This window comes from Alligator sinensis, unplaced genomic scaffold, assembly GCF_000455745.1.
Source record: "Alligator sinensis unplaced genomic scaffold, ASM45574v1 scaffold817_1, whole genome shotgun sequence".
NCBI lineage: Eukaryota > Metazoa > Chordata > Crocodylia > Alligatoridae > Alligator > Alligator sinensis.
In genome coordinates, this window is record NW_005843128.1 from 21,959 (window position 1) to 32,166 (window position 10,208).

The 10,208-nt window shown below is 45.0% G+C and overlaps 1 protein-coding gene across 1 annotated transcript in view; it reads left to right on the plus strand.

Moving 5' to 3' along the window:
* The first annotated feature begins 769 nt into the window (after positions 1 to 769).
* LOC102380534 (homeobox protein PKNOX2-like) overlaps positions 770 to 10,208 on the plus strand; it is a 25,406-nt gene continuing 15,967 nt past the window's right edge. The window contains exons 1-2 of the mRNA XM_025193900.1: positions 770 to 867; positions 3,461 to 3,639. Of these exons, the coding sequence (XP_025049685.1) occupies positions 770 to 867; positions 3,461 to 3,639 (277 nt within the window). The remainder of the gene's footprint in view (positions 868 to 3,460; positions 3,640 to 10,208) is intronic.

Sequence of the window (10,208 nt, forward strand, 5' to 3'; positions counted from 1 at the left end):
CTGAGGGACTCATCGCAGGCTGGACAAAGACTGGATCTGGCCTCTGGGCTGTATTTTGCCCACCCCTAGAATATACAGTAGGTAACCATTGATCCTCTGGATCATGGTGTACATGTAAGAGGTTTAGTCACCAAGACCTTCAATGCATCTGCCTAGGCAAGAGTATGAAGGAGTGGAGGCTGCCCAAGACCTACCATCCTTTTCTTTAGACCACTGAGACAGAATCCAAGTCCATACATTCAGGGTACTTTTACATGTGCCTGGGGTATGAGGTTTGGGGCTGCACTTTAATTAGAGGGGCTCCAGGAGCCCCTCTAATTAAAGAACCACCGTGCCTCAGGTATCAGCATCCCTGTCCTTCAAAATGGTGCTGAGGGCACTTGAAATAAAGCTTTCTCACCATTTGAAGTCTGCTGTAATGACAGCATGTCAGAGCAGCCTCGCTGCTTGTGTATAGGCATGTATAGGTTTTCTCTGTTGCCACTGAATATGTCTAGTATCTATGGCAAGAAGATATGCATTTACTGAGAACTTTTATAATCTGGGATTTTGAATGCTGCATGAGCTGTCTATTAAGTTGTACTTAGATGGACCTCTTTAATCACTATAATACTGAGCCGCCCAGAAGGACAAAGATTGGATACCCTTAGCTGTGGCCCAGTCAGGTAAAACACACAGCTTCCTGTAGCTGGTGCTGACTTACTTTCTGGACTTCAGTGTCTTTCTTGCTGCTGGGAAGAGTCCAAGACCTAGGATATGCAATGTATATATGTTATTTGTCTCTTTGCAGCACCCTTACCCAACAGAGGATGAGAAAAGGCAGATAGCAGCACAGACAAACCTGACACTTTTGCAAGTCAATAACTGGTGAGTTAATAGGGGTTCTGGGAATTTTCCTGCTTTATTGGTTATTAAACTGTTGTATCACCTCTTAGTGCCCTTCCCGAGACTGATATTTAACACATGGGTAGCAAGATGCTGATTAAGTTCCTCAGGCACCTACTACTAGTGGCTACTTCTCAGAACAATACAGAAATAAGAATGAAAGGAAAAGGGCCTTTTCTATCTTTTTTTTTAGGTGGTGTATATAAATTATAGATTAAGTAAAAATAGCTCCTAAACAAAAATGGGGAAAACAAGTGCAATAGTGCATGGCAAAGCTGTGTGCAGCATGGCCTGGAATAGCTGATAAAGCTACAGATGTACATTCTAAGGCATTTGCAAAGTTAAAATTAAAACGTGTATTTAATTTATCCATTGTTTATATTTATTTTTATCTTTTTCCATTTTCCGTCGGTAATCAGTTAATGACATTGCTATACCTCATGCCATATAATTTGTCAACAGAAGTGGAAATTAAATAAGATGAAATTAGATTCAATAAAATAATAAGATTAATGAATTAAAATAACATATTGTTAATCAAAGTGAAACTAGAGAATATAATATTTTCTTTCATGTAACAGCCAAGGACATGTTTTTGAAAGGCAAAATGAGGAAAAACAAGGTCTTTCCTTGTAATAAATAATCAAGTAGCATCAGTTGGGAAGCTGAGTTTGCTCATTGTTCTGGTCATCACTGCTTGCAGATTTTACTTTTGCTTTTGGGAGGTAAACAGCAGAAACTACTCTTACTGTATTTCTCACATATAATGCTCACTGCAACTTCCAGCAGTTGGATTTGGGGAAACGGGTATGTTTTGTATGCAAGAAAAATGTGGTATAAGTCTTTTGGAGAGAATTCTAGGCCAAGTGCTAGTCTCACTGAAACTATTGGAGGATGCTTACTTACATTAATAGGACCAGAATCTGGTTCCCTAAGAGTACATTTGCTAGTAAAATACTAAGAGAAAGTAGAGCCTTAGATCTTAGAAATGGTGGACATCCAGAAATCATTCTTGGCCCAGTTCAGGCAAATGTAGCCTGAACAGCACTAGTGCAGACAACTTGGATGTCAATATGCTGTAGTCACTGGTGACATAAATGATAGAACAAACACATCAGACCTAACCTGGCACTACAAGACTTATGTTTACAAGCTGTTTATTGCTCATAAAACAGCATAACTTGTAAAGCTATTGCATTCAGTTGGAAATGGGCATGCAACATTTACATGCTGGACAGAGAGTCAAGTCTCCTCCAAAGTGTTCTAATCAGAATGCATCAGAGCATGTGTAAAAGTGCCCTGGGGGTGCAATCCAGTAGTCATGCTCAGAGCATTTTTACCGTATACCAACACTGTTGAATCTAACACCCATGGTCACACCTTTCAAGTAATGTGCTGCTACTTAAAGCTATTTCCCAAGAAATGGCAGATCTAAGATCTATACCATCCTTACAAGGTATTCAAATCCACAAGTTTTCTGTTTTAGTGCAATGAGTCTGCAAGTTGGAAGAGAGCCACACGCCATCCCTGATTTTGAATTTGGATCACTGCATAGCCAGGACTGCAAAATTAGGGGCCTAGAAAGAGGACATGTAAGAGGATATATAACAAAGTAGTCTAATAATGAGGATACTCCCTTGGGATGGATGAGCTGATTTCTGGTCCACCCTCCCAAAATATTTTGTTGTATTTTATCCAATAGATGTGTAATGCAAAATTCATCAACCCTGTTAGGACCAGGGCCTAGGATCTAGGACTCCTCTCATGGGAGTTTCATCAACAACAGGGTACAAAATCATTCTCTCTTTATCAAGACAATATATTAGACCTGCCTAGACCTAGGGAAGTATGGAGTTAGGCCTCTAGGCACCTATCTGAAGAGCAGAGGTGACAAAAGTGAATAGAGGCATGGGAAGCACAGTTTATGAGGAAAGGATGAAAAAAAAACTAGAGCTATTTAGTCAAGAGAAGAAAAGACTGCTGGGATTTTATAACAGTCTTCAGATACCTGAAGGGTGATTATAAATAGATTATAAATATTTTTCTGTGGTTGTAGGAGAAAGGATTGGAGTAATGGTCTCAAATTACAGCAAAGTATACTGAGATTGGAAATTAGGAAGAACTTTCTGCTGATGAGGATGGTCAAGCATTGAACAGGCTACCTAGAGAAGTTGAAGACTCTCTCTGTAAATATTCCCTGGAAATATTCAAGAGCAGGTTGGACAGATATTTGACTGGGATGATTTAGTCAAGGATAATCCTGCCTTGAGCAAGTGACTGGATTAGATGAGTTCATGAGGTCCCTTCCAGCTCAACTTTCCTATGATCTGTAATTTAAAAAACCTAAATCTTTAAAAAATCTGTCTCTTGCAGCCTGAATTAATGTCCAGTAACATCATCTAAACACAAGTCATAGCAACTAGTATACATTTACTATCTCAAAGTGCCCTTGATCATAGGCGCACTGAGATACATAGTATTGCTTGATATTCCCCCACCATACTCACCCCCCAATCTCACAATAACTTTAAACCTACAACAATTCAAGTAACTATTTTTTCCCTGTTTTGGAAAGGTTTATCAATGCCCGGCGGCGCATTCTGCAGCCCATGCTTGATGCAAGCAATCCAGATCCAGCTCCCAAAGCCAAGAAGATCAAGTCCCAACATCGGCCTACTCAAAGATTCTGGCCCAACTCCATCGCAGCTGGTGTGCTGCAGCAGCAAGGAGGCAATCCTGGTACTAATCCTGATGGTAAGAATGTGGTGAGGATAAGGCATGAGAATGACTTAGGAAGGACTTAGAGAATTGCTGCCATGGAGAATGAAAGCAGGATCCTTGCATAGTTTACCTCATTATAGCAAGAAATCATCTTAAACTATTGTGGACCAAAAACTGGCTTTGCATTATTTTATCTATAGAAATCTGACATGGGTGATAGTTTAGCAGTGACTGAGAAACCTAGGAGAAACCTCTCCTTGCAAACTGATGGGATCAAAAAGAAAATTTAAACTAATTTCCTGATCCTCATTTGTCACAGTGACTAATAAAATCACAGGCCATGTGCTGTGTCAGCTGATGAACACAAGAAAATGGAGTTGAATCTCTTTTTTCTTATCAATGCTGTTCTCTGTACCTATGCACATATATAACAACATCCATTTGAAGAATGGACACAGGCTGTACCCTGGGCACATACATAGGCGGGTGGCCAACTGGCTTAGGGACCGCACCCAGAGAGTGGTGGTGGATGGTTCCTTCTCGGCCTGGAGGGAGGTGGGCAGTGGGTCCCACAGGGTTCGGTCCTCGGACCAATATTATTTAATATCTTCATCAGTGATTTGAACGAGCGCGTAGAGAGCACCCTCTCCAAGTTCGCTGATGATACCAAGTTATGGGGCAAAGTTAGTACACCAGAGGGCAGGGAGCAGATTCAGGCTGACCTGGACAGGTTAGATCAATGGGCAGAGAGAAATAGGATGCAATTTAATAAAGATAAATGTAAGGTACTCCACCTGGGAAGGAGGAACCCCCAGCACACCTATAGGTTGGGGAGTGTCCTTCTCAGCAGCTCAGAGGCAGAGAGGGATCTTGGAGTCATAATTGACTCCAAGATGAACATAAGCCGGCAGTGTAACGAGGCCATCAACAAGGCCAGTCGCACCTTGTCGTGCATTAGCAGGTGCATGACTAATAGATCAAAGGAGGTGATGCTGCCCCTCTATGTGGCACTGGTCAGGCCACAGTTTTAGTACTGTGTCCAGTTTTGGACACTACACTTCAAAAGGGACGCGGGGAATCTCGAGAGGGTCCAGAGGAGAGCCACTCACATGATTAGTGGCCTTTGTGATAGACCCTACGGGGGGAGGTTGAGAGAGCTGAAGCTCTTCAGCCTTCACAAGAGACGACTGAGGGGAGATCTTGTGGCCGCCTATAAATTTGTTAGGGGAGGTCAACGGGGAATAGGGGAAGCGCTGTTTACTAAGGCGCCCCAGGGAGTGACTAGGAATAACGGGTGTAAAGTAGTTGAGAGTGGATTTAGGTTAGATATTAGGAAGAAATTTTTCACAGTAAGGGTGGCCAGGATCTGGAATGGGCTTCCAAGAGAGGTGGTGCTATCACCTAGCTTGGAGGTCTTCAAGAGGAGGCTGGATAGTCACCTGGCTGGGGGCATCTGACCTCGGTCCTCTTTCCTGCCAGGGGCAGGGGGTCGGACATGATGATCCATTGTGGTCTCTTCCGACTCTACAATCTATGAATAGCCAGGCATGTATGCTTACCCCTTGTGGATGTTCAGTTGTGTCTAAGGCTCAAAAATGTAGTCAACCAAAGCCTATGACTAGAGGGATTTAGACTCAGGAACAGATTAAACAAGTTTTCCCATGTTTTGTCTTCAGTAGCTGAGTGGCTAGAGAAACCATATAGATATAGATATAGATATAGATATAGATATAGATGGGACCAGCAGTGTATGTGGCTCAGGAAAGGGGACCTGGATTCTCTGAGTGAAGCAGAAGTCCTCTCCCCAATGCCCTCCACCCGTGTTTTTTAAAATTACTATTAAATGCAAGGGGCAATAGCTAAGCTTCAGCATCTTAAGTGCAAGTTTATTTCACTTCTTTGCAGATTTGAATTTCACTTATGCAGCTTCGTGATTCACCACTAAGGATGGTCTGTCCCAGTGATGGCTCTCAAAACTGCTATACTTGTCACATGCTCCACTCCTAATATACAGAATTAAAAACATTGTAGCGGACCAAAGCACCACAGTGACACAGATTGCCCCTCCTTGCCATGGAAGTTGTGGTTCTCAAGAGTTAGTATGCATGCATATGATGCATGCATATGATGCCACCAGTAAAACTACCTCAACCCAGAGACTTTCTGATACAAGGGCATAGTTATATGTTAATTGTAGGTAGCTTCTGGAGCTCTTAACCCCTGAATTATTTGCACATTAACACCTGAAACTAGTTTTAAGCACACTTTAGGAGGTTTAAGATTACACCACTCCAGGGCAGGTTTATTTATGAGCTGTGTTACACAGCTCATGTTTCATTAATATGTGGCCACTCCCCAAGATGAGCTGCTCTAGCTGCAGTCCTCCAGCATCCGAGGATGCAGTATCCCCTTCTATCCCCCCCCATGTTCTGTGTGGATAAACTTTCCACCCTCTGAACCTCTACTGCCTGGGGGTGGGGGGTAGTGGCACCAAACCAACTCCCCCTCCCTCTCCCACTCCCAGTGGTGTGACCTTCCCACCCCCAGGGTGCCACCATGCACAAACAGCCTGCAAAGCACATGCCAACTAGCCAGGTCACAGGACATGGATGGGTCTGGAAGTGTGTATAGTGGGTATGGGGAGAACAAGGTAGGGAGCCACATTGTGTCCTCATGAGTTAAAGCTTCCTTCCTGGGGCAGGGGCAGTTACTCCCCAAAAAGCAACTTCCCTTACTGTTCCCAGCAAGCGCAACCAATGCCCCCACCAAAACCCCAATCCCAATTAATTAAAACATGAGGTCTTCTTTAATTAACTACTTCTTTATTTATTTTTAAAGTCTTCTCTTCTTTCTTCTTTTTATTTTATTCTTCAGTGGCTGACTGCCCTTATTTCATCCCCCATCCCCATTTCCTTTCCACTTCCCATTTCATTACCCACCCCCATACCATTAACTCTCTGCCTTCCCGCTTCATGTTCCTAACTGTCCCCCAATCCATCTCTCTCACACCTCCACCTAGAGCATGGATATAAGCCTGCTCTGGATCACTAGATGTCTAGTGGAAAATCACAGCTGTGCAGGTAAGGGATAGTCTTCCTGCCCCTGGGGCAGGGGACTGGACTCAATGATCTTCTGAGGTCCCTTCTAGCTCTAGTGTCTATGAATCTACAAGTCAAGGAAGGTTTTTAGCCTTAAGGTGTGACCAGTCCAAACTGAAGCTAGCATTACCACCAGTCATCGTTTGAGCAGCTCCAAGTGCAACATGTAACAAGGTCCTAATACCTAAATCCAAAGTGTTTATGACTAGAAGTTCAAGGGAAAGAATCAAGCTCCCTTGAATACTCTGAAAAAATATACTGACATCTCCTGTCCTTTCACCCCTAGCTGCTGACAGGCAAAACTCATGACATGGGTGCTTGTGGGACTGACTATCTCAGTCTTGGGGCAGTTGATTGTCTGTATTATTTCCTCTCCATAGTGTGGGGTTTTGTAGGTGTTAATTATTGCTAATTAACTGGCTACATTAGCTAGCAACTGTGTATTGAGCTGGTCCCTGAGTGAATCTTGATTGATTGGTAACTAGTAACACAGTAGCTTAGCAGCCAGGCCTGCAGTAGTTCCCCCCAAGACAGACACAGTTGCACAAGCACCCATGTCATGAGTTTTGCCTGTCAGCAGCTAGGGGTGAAAGGACAGGAGATGTCAGTATATTTGCTCCACAACAGCTGGAAGGCTTTGTGGCTGCAGCAGGGGCTACCATCCCTGCAACTTTCACCGTGCTGCGGCTGAACACACCCAGTGTCACCCATGTCACAAGTTTTGCTTGTCCGCAGCTTGAGGTGCAGTTCCCCCTGCACTTATCTCCTTGAAACTTGGCAGGCTTAGTGGCCTTACCAAGGGTCACCATCCCTGCAGTTTTCAGCCCATTGTGCCTTAACACACACAGGGTCATCTATGTCATGAGTTTTGCCTGTCAGCAGCTAGAGGTGCAGGGCCCCAGAACCCCTGCATTGATCTTCTTGAAACTTGGCAGGCTTCATGGCCTCACCAGGGGCTACCACCTTTGCAGTTTTCACCCTCCTGTGTTGTAACACATAGATGTAAACATGAGTTTTGCTATCAAGAATCTGGGGCACAGTTCCCCCTGAATCCCAGCACCAATCTTCTTGAATCTTGGCAGACTTCATGCTCTCAGCAGAGGCTACCACCTTGGCAAATTTAATCCAAATTAGACAAAAAACAACAAAGTTATAGATATTTCATTGATTCCTCATTATAACCTCTGGCCAGATCTCTGAAGCAGCTCCGAAGCTTTTCTGAAGTGCTTTGGAAGCTCTGAACTGTTTCAGAAAGCCTAACAAAGCCGGCACTTCTATCCAGACATGCTGCTTTGGATGCTGAAGCATCCGAAGCTTCTCCAGATCCGAAGCACAGTCCGAAGCCTTGCATAGCCCTACTATACACGTGTAGTGAGGCTGCTTGCTTTGATGCATTGTAATTACAGTGCATCAGAGCAGGCAAGATTAATCGAGTCTCCTGGAGTAATTACCACACTCCAGCAGACTCCAGTGTGATGTGTATCAGTGTCCCTGCACTGAAAAATAATGGCAGAGATGCTTTAACTAAAGCTAAATCAACTAACTAAACAAGCTAAATTAACTAAAGCTTGTATTCTCAGAGCCACGGTAATTAAAATCTCCTCCCCCCGCCCCTCCCACTCCACCAAGCACATGTATAAATGCCTTACATCTTTGAAATTCTAATTTCAAAAGAATAATTTTAAAATTGGTCCATTAAACTGAACTACTGTATGCCATCAGGGATACAGGGGTTTTTTGAACTGTTGAAGAGCTCATAGCAAAAGGTTCTACCATCCCTCATGTAGTTCTGCTGTCTTTCTGCCCATTTCCAAACCACTCAAAGAAGATTAAGTAGCTCACCTTGTGTGCATCCAGATGAGTGCAGCCATGCAATATGTGGCACTGCAAAAAGAGGTACCTGCACCTTTGAGCCAGATACCAGTGGGCTGTGGCTGCAGAGCTGGCTTTCATGCAAAACTCCTATCATGTCTTCTGGTGTCCCTGCTCTGCTCTCTGGGCAGCTATCATCTGGAAGATGTGCTCATTGTGATGCCTCACTTTGAATTGTCAAAACATTTCCTCCTGGCCACTTGGGGCCAGGAATTCAGCCATCTCATCTGCCCTCTAGCTGGGTCCCTGGTGCCAGCCCTGGGCAGGCTCCTCTGCCCGGGTCCCATCACTTACCTCACTAGCAAGGATCCTAGTTTTCTTTGTTTAAAAAATGGAAAATTATGTGATAAACCCCCCAAATTTTCTCATTAAAATACTCCAAATCTGGATTCTTCCACAATTAAAATGAAAGGCCACTATATAGAGAGAGATCAATTGAGCAATGTTTTATTGATATATTTACAATTTTAAAGCACTCTGGAAGCCTACCAGTCCCTCTATCATCATAATAAAATTAATTCTAAATAGCTGTATACTTTGGAATTTGCTCTTGTTTTTTTTTATCATAGAAAAATCAGAGCTACCCCTTCCACCTTCACTTAACAGGATGTGGAGACAGCTGTAGCTGGACCCACAGTTGCTTTGTGGTGCTGAGCACCAGTTATATGCTGGTGCCCTGCCCCTGCCCCTTCCCTTGCCTCTCACTCCTGACCCATAGCCCCTACCTGCCCCACACTAACTCCCTCTGGGCAGCAGCTGCCTCCCAGCACCAGGACATGGGTCCATCTTCAGCTGTCCCACCCACTGCCTTGTGGCTCTGAGAAGTGCCAGCCCTTGCTATTCTTCTCCCTGCACCTGTGACCAGTCCTCAGTAATCTACATGCTGTTCCTGGGAAGCCCTTGATTGGGGCTCAGGGACTGGGCTGGGCAAGCCCGTTCCCTTCCAGGCTGGCCTCCCCCTGTGCAGGATGCTGTAGGGGGGCAGGGGGGGCTCCAAGCCTGACACTGGGGCTGCTCCTACCTGGAGTGCTCCCCCACACCCCCATCTCTTTCTCTCTTATACATATCCCTGCTCTGACCTCTGACCTATCACATACACTGAAAGACCCCACTGCCATCTCAATCCTGTCCCTGCCCATCACCCAGTCCTGCTATCACATCCACGCCCCCCCACCAGCCCATTACAACCACCAAGTGATTCCCAGGACCAGGAGCCCTCCCAGGCTAGGGCTGCATGTCCCAGCACTGGTGTTGGCATGGGGAAGCACTGTAGTCTGGAACCTGCTCCTTCAGCTGCAGCTCCCACCAGCATGCCCCATCCTGTGTGGGAGCTGGGCATGTGGAGTGTGAGATTAGTGGGAGGATATGGGGTTTGTGGAGGGACTTTTGGGGGTTATGATTGGATATGTGGGTGGGTGTGGAGGTGTTTTTGTGGGTGTGGGGTTTGTGTGGGGCTGGAGGGTTGTGGGTGAATTGTGAGTGGTTGAGGGTGTGGGATTTGTGGGTGGGGGTGCAGGTGGGGGTTTATGGCTGTGGGGTTTGTGGGAGGTATGCAGGGTTTGTGGGGACAGTAGGGGTGTGGGGGGGTTGTGGGTAGATTGTAGGGGCTCATGGGAGGTTTATGTGTATGGG